Genomic DNA, 19,301 nt, shown 5'->3' on the forward strand with positions numbered 1-19,301 from the left:
GGCAATTGTAACTTTAAAAAGTTAAGCATTAAAACAGTGGAGTTCAGAAGAGCATCTCTGAACTCAGAACACATCAAACCTTGAAGTGGATGGGCTACCACATCAGAAGATGACGAACATACAGAAATACACTAGTGGCCACTTTATTGGATGCCTCCTGTACCTAATGAAGTGGCCACTAAGCGTGTGCGTGTGTGTATGTGTGAGTGAGTGAGTGAGTGAGTGAGTGAGTGAGTGAGTGAGTGAGTGTGTGTGTGTGTGTGTGTGTGTGTGTGTGTGTGTGTGTGTGTGTGTGTGTGTGGTTTTCTGCTGCTGCAACCCATCCACTTCAAAGTTCAATGTAAATATAGATGGCCCTTACATAAGAGCAAGGGTTTGGGATACCAGAAGGATTGATGGGGATGAATTTGTCAGTAGCTGTGCGGTTATTGGCGTCATCTGCCGAGTGGGAACAGGGCATTCTGTGTGCCATCTCTCCCTGTAGCTGCTACAGTCAGGGTCAGGGTTGAAGCAAGCAGAGCTGGGAGGGACGAGCAGACTCACTCGCTGAGTTAATGAGGCTCTTCCTGCGCCTCTCGCTCTCCTATCACTGCTAACTCTGTGGACCCAACCAAAAAAAGCTCCTGCTCATTCCCAACTTACGAACAATTCAGGTTACAAACTTTTGTCAGGGACTGAACCCTGTCACAGTGTCTGAGCAACACTGCAGGAACACAGGCCCTTCAGCCCATCTGGTCCATGCTGACCATGGTGCCCACCCAGCAAACCTCAATTTCCTGCATTCAGCCTGCATCCCTCCAAGCCCCACCTCTCCATGTACCTATCCAAGTGCATCTTAAATGATTAACACAAGAGATTCTGCAGATGCTGGAAATTCACAGCAACAAACACAAAATGCTGGAGGAACTCAGCAGGTCAGGGAGCATCTATGGACATGAATAAACAAAGTTCAAAGTTCAAACAGTAAAGTTTTTGGGCCAAGACCCTTCTTCAGAACTGTCCTAATGAAGACGCTTGATTTTTAAATGATATCACTGCATCTGCCTCAACCAGTTTATCTAGCAGATAGTTCCATGTACTCACCACCCTTTGTATGAAAAAAAAAATGCCACTCTTGCCTGCTTTAAATATTTCCCCTCTTATTCAAAATCTTGGCCTCACAGTTTTGGTTTCCCCAGGGTAGAAGGCTGTCCCCATCCACCTTATCTACACTTCTCATCATTTTAAACTTCTATAAGGTCACACCTCATTCTCCTACATTCCCAGGAATGAAAACCTTTCCTGGTCCATCTCTCCCTTTAACTCTAATCCTGGCAATATCCTCTTAAATCCTTTTCCACATCTTGCCTTTAACAGAGTGATCAAATCTGTTCATGGCACTCCAAATGCTGCCTCACCATTAACTTGTACAACTGCAACATAATGTCCCAGCTCCTATACTCAATGCCCTGACTGATGAAGGCCTGTGTGTTAACAATTTTTTGCCATCTTGTCTACCTGTAATGCTGTTTTCAATTACCTCTGCACTCGTACTCCTAGGTCTCTTTGTTCCCTTACACTCCCTAGTGCCCTACCATCCACAGTATAGCTCCCACACTGGTTTGTCTTCCCAAAAATGCATCATCTTGCACTCATCTGTATTGAAATCCATTTGCTACAACACAGCCCAATTCCATAACTGATTGAGATTCCCCAGTAATCTACAATAACCTTCACTATCAATACAAACTTGTTTTATGTCACCTGCAAACTTACCAATCTAGCCTTAAGCATTCACATCTGTGTCATTTATATAAATGATCTCTAATATCATGGAAACTACAAGTAGTCATGAAACCACCAGATTGTTGCAAAAACTTACATATATCTAAAAGAAATGCCCTTCAAGGATGGAAATCTTATCCTACTTGCTCTGTCCTCCACGTGACTCCAGACTCACCGATGTGGTTAATTCTTCAAGTCAAGAGAAATTAGTGATGGACAGCAGATCCTCTCATTTACAGTGATACCCAGAATCACTTGTTTCCTTGAGCCCCTTCTGAGTCATCTCTAAAACAGGTCTCCACCAGGAGTAGGGCAGCTTTGCAGGCAACTTAGTCAACTGCTGCCCAGTGTGAGAGCAAAGGAACGCAGAGATTCTCCAATACAATGACATCTTCTTGGTTCCAAAGTGTCTGAAGGGGGCCGTGCATTTGTGTTTGCACTCCACATCTAAGCATGGTTCATTGCTTAGCATTCTCACCTACCCTCGCCACTGAGTACTTTCTCGGTGAATCACTCTCTTCCAATACAATGACAAGAGATTGGGTGTGGAGGTCATGGCAAGACAAAGGTTAAGATAATGTCCAGGCAAGGATAGTGTGCAGTCAACTGAAGCAAGAATGGTCTTCGAAGATCATAGCTCTCCTTTTGCACAGCAAGAGACTGAAGTCATTTAGCATACCAAAACAGGAAAGGATGCAAACAAAGTATTCTAGAATAACACATACTACTAGATGTTATTTTACTAATTACAAACCCTTTAACATGTAGGTTTTATTGGTTATTAATACCTGTATTATCTTAGCGCAATTGCTGATTGATTGGAAGTACTTGAACATCCAAAAAGCTACCAATTAGTGTTGAACATCTGTATCCAATTTGTCAACTTCTGTATAAAAATGGCATTTCTTTGTTCAAATTTCAGAACATTTTGGTGACAAGCATCAGGCTGTTTGCCTTGCAGACAAGTAAATAAATTGTGATCGAGGAACAAGTGCAAGTTTTCAGAGTCCAGTTAATGGCAATAACACTGGCCAGCCAGCTTATCACAAACAACCAAAAGAACACCATCAACCATAAGCAGGAATCCAAATGATTTGTGTGTGTGTGTGTGTGTGTGTGTGTGTGTGTGTGTGTGTGTGTGTGTGTGTATATATATGAGAGAGAGAGATAGATAGATAGATAGATAGAGATAGATAGATTTAAGACCCTAGTTCCATGATACTCTCTACAGACTTTAGTTATTCTTTTGACCCTGGCCCAGCATAAAACTATTGGCAAGTTTGTAGTCAGATATTAACACTATTTGAGCGATCCACTGCAAATATTGATATATTTCCCATACTTCACCAAAAAATATTTATAGTTTTCCAAGGAAATTCCAAAATTATTGCCACACTTCCCAGAATCCACACAGATTGTGGACATAGCTCAGAACATCATGGAAATCAGTTTCCTCTCTGCGGACTCTGTCTATACTTCTTGCTGACTTGGTAAAGCAGCCACTGTAATCAAGGATCCTCTCTACCTCCAGCATTCTCTCTTCTCCCACTCTCATCAGGCAGGAGATACGACAGACTGAATTCATGCACCAAGAGACTTAGGAACAGCTTCTACCCCACTGTTAAAGAAGTACTGAATGGACTCTTGACTTTACAATCTACTTTGTCGTGACCTTTCACTTTATTGTCTGCCTGCATTGCTCTCTCTCTCTCTGCAGCTGTAACACTTTGTTCTGTTGACTGCTTTTCTCTCATACTGCCTCAAGGTACTGATGAGATGAAATGACCTGTATGGATGACATGCTGAACAAAGTTTTTTTTACTGTATAACAAAAATAAAACAATTACCACAAACAATGCACATTCCACCTCAGTTCAAACCCACAGAACCCACTGATTTAGTAGGGTTGAGGATGAAGAAAGAATATTAAACAGTAAATTGGAAGACCTGAACTCCCTCAGATTATAATCCTCTTTGACATCTCTAAATTCTTTAATACCCCATGGTCAGGGTTGAGAAATCTCTCGCAGACAGCACACAGGGACCAATTTGCCCAGGCACCTTTTTTAAGCATCAATATGAATTCAGCACATCAGCACAGAACAAAGTGGGATCACAGAGATCTCTGGGTGTTTTTGAGGAAAAGATTCCCAAGCAACCCCCACCTGAAGAAATCATTCCTCCATCTACACTTGCAAATCTCTTGATCAACTTCAAACTTCAAACAGATCACTCCTGAATTTTCTGCCCTTGAGGTCAGACATCCTTAATGCGCAGTTAGCGCAATCACTTTACGGTGCCAGCAAGCAGTGATCATGATTTGATCTCTATCTATAAGAAGTTGATACATTCTCCCCATTAATGCGTAAGCTTTCTCTGCGTGCTCTGGTTTCCTCCCACATTCCAAAGAAGGTCAGGGTTAAAGAGTTGTGGGCATGCTACACTGAAGCTGGCAGTCTAGTGTTCTTGCCGGCTGACCCCAGCACAATCTTCAGACTGTGGTGGTCGTTGATGCAAATCAACACATTTCAGTATTTGTTTCAATATTTTAATATACAGTACATGTGACAAAATGAAATTTATCTTAATATTAATCTCAGTGTCTCTTTGCTTATGTAGGCTGACCTATAGATAGGGGAGAGAAGTCATGAGTAAACCTAAGCACCAACATGGACTAGTCAGGCCAAGTAGCCTGTTTCTCTGCTATGAATTCTATATAGTTCTGTGGCATGGCATTGACTCCAACAATCTGTGCTGCCTCATTCTCCACTGTCAATATAGGTGCCATGAGCCCACGGAGTTAATGAAATCATTCCTTCCACTCATGCTGAGCAGGAACATTTCAATTCAGTTGCAAGTCTTCAGAGAGACACCACATGAAATTCACCCTTTGTTTGAGGACAGAACCAAAATATCCACCAACAGAACTTAACAGACAGAAATGGTCTTTAGTTCATCTCCCAGTAACCACACCCCTTCCCATTTTTTATTCCAGTATCCCATCACCCCCTCTCTTACACTCCCTTGCCCTCTCAATTTTGCCATTACCAACACATTCCTCCCACATACTCTCTTCCTCACCACCTTCCTTTTATTCCATGGTCCACTGTCCCCTCCTGTCAGATTCAACCTTCTTCAGCCCTTTGTCACTCCCACCTATGACCTCCCATATTCTTACATCATTCAAAAATCCACATGGTCACAGGGAGAACATGCAAACTCCACACAGACAGCACCTGAGGTCAGGATTGAACCTGAGACACTGATGCTGTGAAGCAGCAGCCTCCACTATCAGTCTATGGATCTAGACAAGAGCCAAGTAAAGCTTCCATAGAGCAATACACTTGCCACTTTCTCCTGTCTATTTTCAGTCATAAATTATTAACATATTGTGGCCTCTGAGGAGTTATTCTGAGGAGTTATTCATTTATTTCCAGTTCATTTCAGGCAATATGACTAAACAGACTGAAAAATCAATTTTCATTCGCCTGACTCAATTCCAACTGTCCAGTGTGCATGCCTGGTTGCCAGGCAACACCATTCATTGTTTCTGAACTGAATGCATCAATGAGTTTCAAATGCACAGCACTCCTCCAAAGACCCTTCTCTTTCATTCCTTGCTGGAATTATTAATGGATTTCATATTTAAGGTTGAGTGGTCTTACAACTTGGCACTCAACATCAGCAAGACCAAGAAATTGATTCAGGAAGGGGAAGTTGAGGGCTGATCGGTGGAAAGAATGAGCAGCTTCAACTCCCTCAGCATCCACATTTGAGATGATCTATCCTGAGGCCAACACACTGATGTAGTCACGAAGAAGGAAGGCCAGCAGCTACACCGCATTAGGAGGTTGAGGAAATTTAATACGTCACCAAAGACTCTTAGCAGATTTCTACAGATGTACCATGGAGAGCATTCTAACTGGTTTCATCATCGTCTGATAGGAAGGCTCCAATGTACAGGATTGAAAGAGCCGACAGAGGGTTGTAGACTCAGTAAGCTCCATCACGGGCACAAGCATTTCCAACATCAAGGACATCTTCAAAGGGTAATGCTTCAAGAAGGTGGCGTCCATCATTAAAGACCTACATCACCTGGAACACGCCCTCTTAGCAATACCATCAGGAAGAAGGCAAAGCAACCTGAAGACACACACTCAACATTTCAGGAACAGCTTCTTCCCCTCCACCATCAGATTTCTGAACAGTCCATGAACCCATGAACAAAATTTGGTTATTCATCTTTTGCGCTATATACTTTCATAATTTTTTAATATATATCTTGCACTATACTACTTGCACTAAACAGCAAATTTCACAAGCAATGTAAATGATAAAAATCCCAATTCTAATTTAAAGACAATAACATTGCTTGCCTAAACCATTGCTACATGCACACCACTGAAGTCCTTCAGTTAACCTGCAACGTCCTCCCTGGAAGGACAACATCAAAAGGTGTCTCATTTATTTGGGTGTCACAAATCTTTGACAACTACAGGCAGCACAGTAGCACAGACAGCAGAGCTGCTGCCTCATGACTCCAGAGACACAGGTTCAATCCCAACCTCTGGTTCTACTTGTGGTGTTTACATATTTTCCCTGTTTCCTCACGCTCTTCCTTCAGGTGCTCGGGTGTCCTTTTATGACTTCAGAAAGAGTAAGAGAAGTGAACACACACCAGTCCTCATAGAGGGATCTAAAGTGGAAAGAGTGAGCAATTTGAAGTCCCTGCGTGTCAATATCTCTGAGAAACTATCCTGAGCCCAACTTTTGGAGGCAGCTACAAAGAAGTCACAACAGCAGCTATATTTCATAAAGAACTTGAGGAGATTTTGTATGTCACCAAAGGCACTCGCAAGTTTCTACAAATGTACCATGGAGAGCATTCAAACTGCCTGCTGCTTCACCATCTGGTATGGGGGACTGCAGGGGGCTGGGTGGCTACTGCACAGGATCGAAAAACGTGTCCATCAGTTGTAAACTTAGTTTGGTCCATCCTGGGCTCATGGGCACTAGCCTCCATAGGATCCAGGACATCTTCAAGGAGCGATGCCTTAAAAAGGCGGCATTCATCATTAAGGACTCCCATCGCCCATCATTAAGGACTCCCATCACCCAGTTCATGCCCTGTTCTCATTGCTACCATCAGGAAGGAGGTACAGAAGCTTGAAGGCACACACTCAACAATTCAGGAACAGCTTCTTCCCCTCTGCCATCTGATTTCAGATGTACATTGAACCCAGGAACATTACCTCACTACTTTTTTTTATTTTTGCACTACTTATTTAATTTAACTATTTAATATACATATACTTACTGTAATTCACATTTATTTTCCCTATTACTTTGTATTGCATTGTACTGCTGCCGCAAAGACACAAACTTCATTACATTGTGCTGATGATATTAAACCAGATTCTGATACTGAAATGAGTAGGTTTGGAGTTAATGTTCCACTGTAGTTTTCCCCAAGCCTGTAAATGAGTGTTAGAATCTAGGAGAGAGTTGATGTGAATGTGAGGGGATTAATATAGGCCAGGGTAGATAAAGTGTAAAATGTGTACTTGACAGTCATGCAGACTCAATGGGCCAGAAGGCCTGCTTCTTTTCTGTATCTCTATGATACTACAGCTTTCAGGGCTTCTGTGTGACAGCAGATTTCAGAGAAGCAATGGATTCACAGAAGTCCAAGATATCACAGAGCAAATTGTCGATATTTTGGGTAACAACCCTGCATCAGGATGCATCAGCAGTAAGTCTGAGATTGGGTGCATCCCCCTAGAGGCAATGGACTGTTTTTAGTGCCTGGATGTGATCAAAGTTGATTAATTTCAATTCATTAATGAAATGCCAGCCAGCCCAGTTATCGCACAAGTGCCCAACAGCATGTTCAGAGATAAAAAAAAACATGACATTAGCAACAGCAAATCCGCTTAATATGCTCAAGTTACTTCAGTCCTTCTGATTTTATCATTGACAAGAGATCAGAATTGTGATACAGTGGATTCCAGTTAACTGGGGCATGTCGAAACCAGTACACATTGGCCCAACTAAGTGCCTGTCTCAATTAGCTGAAGTGTCACGGAAATAGTTAATAGGTATAAAAATGGCAAACTACCATTTAAATAAGTATTAATTACTTAATTTTATTACAGAACATATTAGATCACTACCATACCCCTACAGTACTATCAATGAAGGAATTCATCTGCCATGTATGATTGAATGTAAACGAACAAAACCAGTGCAGATAATGGACTGCCTTCATATAATGCTTTAGACAATTGCATCCTCCAAACGTTCAATTTTATTGTGACTTCAAGACCCCCTCAAACTCTTTATAATTCCTAACTTGTTGAAGTAGTGAAATCATTTCATTTTCACTCCCAGCCATTTCTGGCATCTCCAAGTCTGAATGCTTGAAACTGTGGTGAGCAAAGCAGTTCTGAATTGTCTTACTGCCTATTTCTAGCAAACTATCAGTGACAAAAATCACTGCTTTTTAAACACAAACACACGCAACTAATGCTATTTAGAAACTTAGCGTAGTATCTAATGACCACGCAAGTGCACATGACTGATGCTAGTTAGAAACTGTTCGGCAATAATCTCCTGCCCGAATTAAGCCGCATAGTGTCCCAAATAATTAAGTGGATCCTAGCTACTTTCTCAATTTAAATTTTGTTCTTTAAGAGTTGTCCCAAATAAATAGCTGCCCCGATCAACCAGTGGCCCAATTCACCAGAACCCACTGTATTTAGAAAAAGGCAACAGGGTATGATTAAAACAAAACCTGCAATCCTCAGTCCAAATCAAAAGGTCCCAGTAAAAGCCTGAAACTAGCAAACACTGTTTTCCAACTTTGCTAATAGTACAAAGAAAGATGGCATTTTAAACAATGCCGATGATAGTGTTAATTTATAAAAAAAAAGATAGTGAATTTAATGAATGGACCATAAAGCATAGGAAAAAAGTTGGGCCATTCAGCCCATCAAGTTGTCCTTCTATTCTGAGGCTGTGCCCTCTGGTTCTAAACTCCCCCCCAACTATAGGAAGACTTTATTCCTTCTACCAACGTACACTTCCCTACATTGTATTCCATCTGCCACTTCTTCTGCCGACTGCCTGCTTCCTCAACACTACCTGCTCCTCCACCTATCTTTGTATCATCCACAGACTTGGCCACAAAACCATCAAAGACCACTGGCATATGTGAAAAGGAGTCGTCCCAACACTGACAAGCAAGGAACATCAGTAGTCACTGGCAGCCAACCACAGACCCCTTTATTCCCATTTTTTGCCTCCTGCCAATCAATCATTCTTCTAGCCAAACTTGTATCTCATCTATAATACCACAGGCTCTTAACCTATTTAGCATCCTCATGTACAGCACCTTGTCAAAGGCCTTCAGACAATGCTGTGGCAAAGGAATTTCATTGTAGAAAAATGTTATCCTGTATCTTGGCAGAAGGCAGTAGAAACTTGATACTCCTTTGCACAAACATCAGTCAAATATAAGATTAATAAATTTTCGTAAAGGAATTTGGCACCTAGACTAGTAAATGTATCTTGTAATTTGTCATTGGTCAGGAGTGCTGATTCTGCTGTGGAATTGCAGTTGCTTCATTGCCTTGTACCTTGCCTCTGACATTCAATCCACCGACCAGATAAAAATTAGTTAGGACACAGTCAGCCACACGCTGACTGAATTGGAGAGAGCCCTCAGGAGGTAGATGATCTCCTCCTGATTCAGTCTTCATCTCAATGAATTGTTTTACCTTGAGCAAATCTTTGGGGAAATCTTTTCCATCATTCAATCCTTCCAGGTTCGATATGAAGTCAGAGCAGGACATCCTTTTGCCAATATTCTGCAATCAATAAATGAAAAAGCTTCATCAATAAAGCAAAACACAACATGCAAACAGTAAGTGGCACTGTAGCCAAGCAGTTAGCGTAATGTTATTACAGTGCTAGCGACTCAGGTTCAATTCTCACTACTGTCTCTAAGGAGATTGTACGTTCTCCCTGTGGACGTGTGGGTTTCCTCCTGGTCTCCTGATTTCTCCCACATTCCAAAGGCACCCCTCCAATCCCTGCCTATTCACACGGATGAAAGAGAGTACTTTATAAGTGGTGAGAAGAATGGGTAGGGGTGGTGGAACAATGGCAGTTCAGTTTCTGGAGCTTAACACAACTCCAGTGACCCTTGCGCCATCATTGAAATGTTCCCACAACCTAGAAACTCAATTTTGAGGACTTTTCATCTCATGTTCTCAATTCTTATTGCTTATTTATTTATTATTATTGCTTCTTTCTTTTTGTATCTGCATAATTTGTTGTCTTCCACACACTGTTTGAATGACCAAGTTGGTGCAGTCTTTCATTGGTCTGTTACGGATATTATTCTCTTATGGATTTGTTTTGTATGCCTGCAAGAAAAGGAATCTCAGGGTAGAATATGGTGACAATATACACTTTGATAATAAATTTATTTGAGCTTTGATTGCTCTGGAAGCACGATGGCACTTAACGGGTTGACCAGCACCATCTTCACTGATTTCATTTGATGTAAACAACGTTTTTCACTGTATGTTTCATGTACATGTGACAAATAAAGCTAATCAAAAATCTTTCATCTTTGGAAAACTTTTAAGGAACTTGTTTTTAAATAAAAAGATGACTTGAGGGCTAGATGGCTGCCTCTTGTTTTTAATTTCCAATTTGACTTTGACTAACCAATATAAATCACTGTCTAGGCAAGAGCTGATACACCTTTACTCTGGGATCATCTGTCTCTTTGCAGTGTATGGTTATGTAGATTGTCAAAGCCACCAGAGACAATGTGAAATGCAATTTTAAAACTGCTCTGTCAGATAAAGTTGAACCCTGCTCCTCTTGACCCTGTTATCTTTACCAAGTGTTGAAATATGACAGCATGTCATTAAACTAAAATATATAGTGAGAAGGGCGCCAGTCTCCTGCTGTTGTAGCCCATCCACTTCAGGTTCGATGTGTTGCATGTTCAGACATACTCTTCTGCAAACCACTGCTGTAATGTATGGTTATTTGAGTTACTGTTATCATCCTGTCAGCTTTGAACCAGTCTTCCAACCTCTCTCATTTACAAGGTCTTTTCGTCCACAGAGCTGCTGCTCAATGGATTTTTTCCTGTTCTTCGTACCTTTACCAGTAAACTTTCGAAACTGCTGTGCATGAAAATCCCAGGAGATCAGGGGTTTCTGAGGTACTCAGACCTCCTCGTCTGGCACCAGCAATCAGTCCACCGTCAAAGTCACTTAGTTCACATTTTTTCCTCGTTCTGATGCTTGGTCTGAACAACAACCGAACCTCTGCATGCTTTTATGGATCGAGTTGCTACCATGTGATTGGCTGATAATTGCCTTAACGAGGTGTACAGGTGTACCTAATAAAGTGGCCACTGAGTGTGTATCCCACTTCATAAAGCATTATTGAGACTATTTCTAATTCAGTGCTCTTGGCCTCAGTCCAACATCTCACAAATCTTCAATTGTTCTTTGTGTTCTTGTTAGTGAGTGGAATGTTTTTGCCTGCACTGCCTTTTATTGATTGAATTCCAGATCCCAAATTCTCCTTCTCCCTCAATCAGCGTTCCTTGATTAGTACCGTCCTTGTTAAGGGAATCATGTTTGGAATTATTGGAGGGATAGATCATGTGAATGCACACAGTCTTTTTCCCCAGGCACAGGGTATCAGGAACTAGAGGGCATAGGTTTAAAGTGAGAGGGAAGAGATTTAACAGGAACCTGAGGGGTTATCTTTTCACCCAGAGGCTTATCTGTAAATGCAATGAGCTGTCAGAGGAAGTGATTGATACAGGTACATTAACAATGTTTTAAAAGCTACTTGGATATGTATATGGACCGGAAAGGGCTAAAGGGATATGGGCCAAACACAGGCAAATGGGACTAGCTTAGACGGGGATCTTGGTCAGCACAGACCAATTGGGCCAAAGGGCCTGTTTCTGAGCTGTATATTAGTAATAACAATATGGATGACAGGGTGGAGATAACGTTTCTACCAGAGGAGGTGTGAGGCAAACCTCCCCCCCACTAGCCTACAGGTCACCCTTGGGCAAGGTGTAACACCTGCTTATCCCCCAGATCAGGGTTATATGAAGCCATGTGAGCAGCTGGTGCAGATCTCAAGTCCTGGTTATGAGACCGAAGACAGGCAGACAATCTCTGAAGTGTATTAATATTGGCTGTGGTCACCCATCCTGTAAAGACACTGCCCAGAAGGCAAAGGCAAACCATTTCTGCTGAAAAATTTGCCAAGAACAATCATAGTCAAAGACCACGATCACCCACATCATACAATACAGCATATTTTGGTCGCCTCAATATAAGAAGAATGTGGAAACCATAGAAAGGGTGCAGAGGAGATTTATAAGGATGTTGCAAGGATTGGAGAGCATGCCTTATGAGAATAGGTTGAGTGAACTTGACCCCTTTTCCCTTGGAGCGACAGAGGATGAGAGGTGACCTGGTAGAGGCATATCAGATGTTGAGAGGCATTGATCGTGTGGATAGTCAGAGGCTTTTTCCCAGGGCTGAAATGGCTAACACGAGAGGGCACAGTTTTAAGGTGCTTGGAAGTAGGTATAGAGGAGATGTCAGGGGTAAGTTGTTGTTGTTTTTTTCTTTTTTTTATACACAGAGAGTGATGAGTGCGTGGAATGGGCTGCCAGCGACGGTGGTGGAGGTGGAAATGATAGGGTCTTTTAAGAGACTCCTGGACAGGTACATGGAGCTCTGAAAAATAGAGGGCTATGGGTAACCCTAGGTAATTTCTAAGGTAAGAACATGTTCAGCACAGCTTTATGGGCTGAAGGGCCTGTATTGTGCTGTAGGTTTTCTATGTTTCTATGTTCTATAACAGACAAATGAATAATGATAATAGTAATAATAATAATAATAATAACAACAACTTATTTATAGAGTACTTTTCATACAGACTATGTAGTTCAAAGGGCTTTACAATGGGATATACTGACAATAAAAGATGAAAAGATGTTAGTTGAAAGCCAGGCTCAATGTATTGTATGACTCAAATGCTATGAATTGGGTCCTTCCTGATAACCCACACATAAGCTTCTCATAATTGTATACTCTGTTATTAAATCATCCTTTGATCCAAAGAATACAACCATAATGTAGCTGATTTCCCCTCGTAGCTAACATACTCCATTCCTGTAATGCAATAACCAGATTTGTGCTCTTGAGTCAGCCCTTCCTTAAACATTTCCTATAAAATTATTAACTCTGCTGCTTGCAGGACAATGCAAAAAGCCAGGCTCAATGTCAAACATGCTAGATAACCGTCAAATGCTTCCAGTAGTGATTGGGATTTTCCCTGTGGCGTTACTTAATTGGTTACCAAAAGGTGATGACCCAATCTTTAAAAAAGGTTGGAATAGAAGATCTATATTAATTAGTGCTGTAATTACATTAGATCTTTGGATATTAATGAAATGAAGGACAATGGGATTAGTACAGAAAAGTAGGCAGAGATATAGAGAATAACGTTAGCCTCATAACTCAACTCCATATCCATGGAACCAGAGTGGAGGCACGTACATTGGAAGCTTTTAACAGACGTTTGGAAAGGCACATGTATGGGCTGGCTGGTGGCGCAATGACATCGGTGCCGGACTCTGGGACGGAGGTTCCCGGGTTCGAACCCAGTTGAGTCCGCTCCCGAGTACGCTTTCCATCCGTGCCGGGTTGAGTGTCGAGATCGCAACTCGACCTCGTAAAATAAAGGGAAAAGTACTGCGAAATGTCTGTGTGAGGAGTGGAGTGCCACACAGTCTCTCTTGTGCCGCGCCTTGTAAAGGCATGAAAAAGACATCATTCCACCAACCTCGCGCATGCACACAGACGCACACACACGCCAAAAAAAAGGAAAGGCACATGTGTGTAAGAATGATGGAAGGATATGGACATGGTGTAGGTAGAGGGATTGGTGTTTGGGCGCTTTTGATTTGCTTTTTAGCTGGTTTGGCACAACATTCTGGGCTGAATTGCCTGTTCCTGTGCTGTACTGTTCTATGTTCTATGTTTTAAGTCTGTCTCTTTCCTGATGGACCACCTACTTCCTATTCCATCATCAATTTGGTCTTCACCTTTCTTCTCAAAACTTTAACACTAGAAGAGGATAATGGGACTGAATGATCTATCACTGCCTCTATTTCTTATTTTGCTTGCAGGTGTGGCATGCCTTTCTGAAAATTAAACATGGGAAATAAAACATCAAACAGTTCAGCCACAGGAACAGGCCCTGCAGTTCACAATGTTGTGCCAAGCCAATTCAATCAGTAGTCAAATGGCTAACTAATCTTTTCTGCCTACACAATGCCCATTTCCTTCCATTTTCCTCACGTTCATGTAGTTATCTAAGCATCTCTTAGAAGTCTCTAATGTGTCTGCTTCTACCACCAGCCCAGGCAGCACATTCCAGGCATCCACCACTCTGTGTAAAAAACATACCACTCATATTTCTTTTGAAATTATCCTCTCTCACTTCAGGTATTAGACATTTCAACCCTTGAAAAAAGATATTGTCTGTCTACTCTATCTATGCCTCTCACAATCTTATAAACCTCTCTCAGAACTTCCCTCAGCCCCTGCCACTTCAGAGAAAACAACCTAAGTTTGTCCAACCTTTCATTCTAGCAAGTGCCCTCTAAACCAGGCAACATGCTGGTAAATCTCTTCTGCACCCTATCCAAAGCCTCAACATCCTCCTGTAATGGGATGACTAGAACTGTACACAATACTCCAGATACAGCCTAACTAAAGGTCTATGAAGCTGCAACATAACTTCCTGACTTTTGAACTCAATGGATCAACTAATAAAGGCAAGCATGCCATAAGTCTTCTTAACCACCCTATCTATCTGTGTAGCCACTTTCAGAGAGCTATAAACTTGGATTTCTAGATCCCTCTGCTCATCAACACTGTTAAAAATCTTGCCCTTAATAGTGTACTGTCTTTTTGCATTTGACTTACCAAGGTGCAACACTTCACATTTGGCTGGGTTAAACTCATCTGCCATTTCTCCGCCCATATCTGCAACTGGTCTATATCCCATTGTATTCTTTTCCAGACTTCCCCACTATCCACAACACCACAATCTTCATATCATTTGCAAAGTTACTAACCCACCGATATGCATTTTTAGCCAGGTCATTTATATACATCAGAAACAGCAGAGGACCCAGCAGAGGATCCCTGCAGAACACTGCTAATAACTGACCTCCAGCTAGAATAAGCCCCTTCAACTTCTACCCTCTGTTCTATGGACAAGCCAGTTCTGTATCCAAACCCCCAATTCAGCATGGATCCTATGCACCTTAATGTTCTGAATGAGCCTCCAATGAAAGACCTGGTCAAACGCCTTACTAAAATCCATGAGGACAACATCAACAGCTCTACTTTCATCAATTACCCATGTCACCTTGTCAAAAAACTCAATCAAGTTAGTAAGACATGACTTGCCCAGCACAAAGCCATGCTCTCTCTCCCTATTTAGGTCATGGTTTTCCAAATGCTCAGAAATCCTATCTCTAAGAATTCTCTCCAATAACTTCTCTACTCGACAGTCTATAGTTTCCAGGATTATCCCTTGTTCCTTTCTTGAGTAATGGAACAACATTAGCTACTTGCCAGTCCTCCAGAACCTTGCCTGTGGTTAGAGAGGACACAAAGATATTGGTCAAGGCCCCAGCAATCTCTTTTCTTGCCTCTCTCAATAACCTAGGATATGTCCTAACAGGTTCTGGAGACTTATCCACCTTAATGTTCTTTAAAAGATCCAAAAGGGTTTTTTTTTTAATAATCCTCAAGGGCACTGTTTGATTCTAGCTTCCTAAGCTTTGTATACTTTCCCTCCCCTTCTTGACAAAATTCATCACCTCTTTCAACATCAAAGGTTTCTCACCTTGCCATCCTTGTTCTTCCTTCTGACTGGTACATACTTGTCCTGTCCTCTGTGCAGTTGGACTTTAAACACTCTCTACATGTCAGACGTAGACTTGCCCAAAAATAGCTGTTCTCAATCAACTCTCCCTAGTTCCTGCCTAAAGCTCTCATAATTTGCCCCGTTCCAATTTAATACACTCCTACAAGTTCCATACTTACTCTTATCTATAGCTATCTTAAAACTTAGAGTTGTTGTCATTGTTCCCTAACTGTTCACCCACTGAAAAGTCGGTCACCTGGCCAGGCTCATTACCAGGTTCAATACAGCCCTTTCTCTTGTTGATTCTACATGTTGATTTAAAAACACCTCCTGGACGCACCTAACAATTCTGCCCCATCTAAACCACTTGCACTAAGAAGGTCCCAGTTTATATTAGGAAAGTTTAAGTCCCCCATGACAACAACCCTACTGTTTTACACCTTTCCTTCATCTGTCTGCATATCTGCTCCTCAATGTCCCAGCGACTACTGGGGTATCTGTAGTACAATCCCATCAGAGTAATTGCACCCCTTCTATTTTTGAGTTCTACCCATATAGACTCACTAGACAAGCCCTCCATTATGTCCAATCTGAGTGTAGCTGAGATATTATCTCTGATTAGGAGTACAACTCCCCACCTCTTTTTCTAAAACATCAAAACCCTGGGATATTAAACACCCATTCCTGTCCATCTGTCAACAAGTCTCTGTAATGGCCACAATATCATAGCTCCATGTACTGATTCATGCTCTAAGTTCATCACCTTTACCTATTACTAGCATTAAAATACCCACACTTGAAACTATCCATCCCATCATATCTATTACTTTGCTTCTGCCTGCTTTTACTGGCACCAACATCTACCTCTCCATCCTTCCACTTTCTGACCTGGTGCTCTGGTTCCCATCCCCGCTCCATACTATTTTAAATCCCCCAGAATATTTGATTAGCATTGTAAAAGAGTTTGTGAAAATTCTTTACACAAAGCTTTTACACATACAAATCAAATTCTCCTGATGTTGAATATGAGGTATTGGAGCAAGATGAAGCATTGAGTCCTGATGAAGGGTCTCCGTCCAAAATGTCAAATGTTTATTCTCTTCCATAAGTGCTGCCTGACCTGCTGAGTTCCTCCAACAGTTTGTGTGTGTTGCTATGGATTTTCTGCATCTGCAGAATTTCTTGTGTTTATATATTGGATCGAGTTATGTTTTCAGGACAATTGAAATTCAAGGGCAAGAATATTTGGACATACAACACATTGGAAGAAAAAAAGAATCTCTACTCTGAACTTCCGTTTGAAAATCTATTAGGAACACACCACACAAATCCCAGCCGACATTCTGGGCACCACTGAGAAGGTGTCACGCTGTCAGCGGTGTCACCTTTGAGAAGAGAAGTTACTCTGCTGCACCTTGTAAGTATATTTAGAATAATTGTCTGCAGCCCACAGAACGTCGCCGCAGTTCACTGATGCCATCGTGACTGTAATCAGTATATAGGACGGAGACTGAAAATCTGGCTAAATGGTGCCATAACAACAACCTCTTACTCAGTGTCAGCAATAATCAGGAGCTGATTATTGACTTCAGAAGGAAGCCAGAGATCCATGAGCCAGTCCTCATGGGAGGATCAGAGGTCAGGAGCTTTAAATTCCTTGGGGTTATTATTTCAGAGGACCCATCCTGTGCACAGAATATAAGTGCAATTATGAATAAAGCATGGTGCCTCTATTTCCTTAGGAGTTTGCAGAGATTCAGTATGACATCTAAAACTTTGACAAACTTATATATACACACAGTGGAGACAATACTGACTGGTATGGAAACACCAATGCCCTTGAATGGAAAATCCTACAAAAAGTAATGGATATGGCCCAGTCCATCACAAGCGAAGACCTCCCCATCATCCAACACATCTAAATGAAACTGTCGCAAGAAAGCTGCATCCATCATCAGGGACCTCTACCACCCTGGACATGTTCTTTTGTCACTGCTGCCATCAGGAAGGTGGTACAGGTGCCTCAGGACTCAAACCACCAGGTTCAAGAACTGTTACTTCCTCTCAACCATATGGCTCTTGAACCAAAGGGGATAACTTCACTCAACTTTTCATGCCCCATTATTGAAATGTTCCCACAACTTAAGGGCTCATTTTCAAGGAATATTCATCTCATGTTCTCAATATTTATTGCTTATTTATTTCTTTCTTTCTTTTTGAATTTGCACAGTTTTTGTCTTCTTCACTTTGGTTGAACACCCAAGTTAGATGGCCATTCATTGATTCTGTTATGGTTATTATTCTATAAATTTATTGAGTATGCCCAGAAGAAATATATGTACTTTGATAATAAAATTTACTTTGAATTTCGGTATATACATACTTCTCTCCCATGTCTTGCTCTATGTCAATTCTTCATCACTTTTAAAATTATCAACATTTAATCACAATGACTTGGCCTCTGCGGTCTTGAGTATCTTGGGCAACAAATTCCACAGATTCACCACCTCTGGCTGAAGAGCTCCCCTCTCCCACAAACTCATCTTAGTTTTAAAGAGATGTCCTCTTATCTTGAGGCTGTGCATGGAAACATCCTCTCTACATCTACTCTAGCTGGGCCTTTCAGTATCCAATAAGGATGTTTAGGTATGTGTACTGTAGGTTCAGTATCCAGGTAGGTGCCTGCTACATGTAGTTTGACAGCCACATTACAACCATTGTGATACTTCATTGACTGTAAAATGCTTGGGTAATGGTGAAAGGAGCTACACAAATACTAGACTTGCTTTGGTACTTACATGTCCATGAAGGTCTGTGTTTAGCAGCATCAGTGCACAAGTAAGTGTATGTACCCCATCTGTAAAAGGATAGAGTTTGTATGAGTGTATAAGACCAGAGGAGATCATTTCACCCAACTGGCCAGTCCCAACGTAATTTCACACTCAAATTAACTATTACATCCACATTATTCCTCGTGCTCAGATGGTGTACAGGTGCCCTTTGAGTGGGCCGACATTTCCCTAACCTACAGTACAGTTTTCATTAGATGAAAGCAAAAAAACAATCAGATTTTACTGTTATGAAGAGATGAGTCACCAAAAATTGGAACAGATGCTCCATGTGTGGGAGCACCAAATATATGGCATTCTAACAACTGTACTGCCTCTAACTTCATTCCATCAGCATCAATATAATGAATTTTGGAAGCTAGACTGGCCAGGCCTAATTCGGCTCTTACATCTTATTGTCTTATACTCTATCAATCTATTTTTAAGACCAAAGAATCAATAAAAATTCCCCGGAATTTTGAAAGAACATTTGCAAGCTTGAATCAAACTGAGTCTGAAGACATGCCCATAGTCAGACAGAATCTGACTGGGTTTGAACTAGCTCTTCTGATCAGTTTCTGGTCAGATCAGTTTGGAAGTTTGAGCATACAGTGGTGGCACCATAAATTCTAACGTGTGAGCTTAGCTCTTGAGTAGAGGTAACTTACGTGCAGTACGCACAGTTTCCGCACATGCCTCTGGGTG

At 41.5% G+C, this 19,301-nt stretch overlaps 1 protein-coding gene across 5 annotated transcripts in view; it reads right to left on the reverse strand.

Moving 5' to 3' along the window:
* Positions 1-19,301, reverse strand: part of LOC140212122 (PH and SEC7 domain-containing protein 1-like) — a 249,095-nt gene that overhangs the window by 63,417 nt on the left and 166,377 nt on the right. For all 5 annotated transcript variants that reach the window (XM_072282690.1, XM_072282691.1, XM_072282694.1 and 2 more), the window contains 2 exons: positions 18,567-18,625; positions 9,543-9,632 (listed from right to left, as the gene is read on the reverse strand). In XM_072282690.1, coding sequence (XP_072138791.1) covers positions 9,543-9,632; positions 18,567-18,625 — 149 coding nt within the window. The remainder of the gene's footprint in view (positions 1-9,542; positions 9,633-18,566; positions 18,626-19,301) is intronic.

Source organism: Mobula birostris, chromosome 18 (genome assembly GCF_030028105.1).
Source record: "Mobula birostris isolate sMobBir1 chromosome 18, sMobBir1.hap1, whole genome shotgun sequence".
Classification (NCBI taxonomy): Eukaryota; Metazoa; Chordata; class Chondrichthyes; order Myliobatiformes; family Myliobatidae; genus Mobula; species Mobula birostris.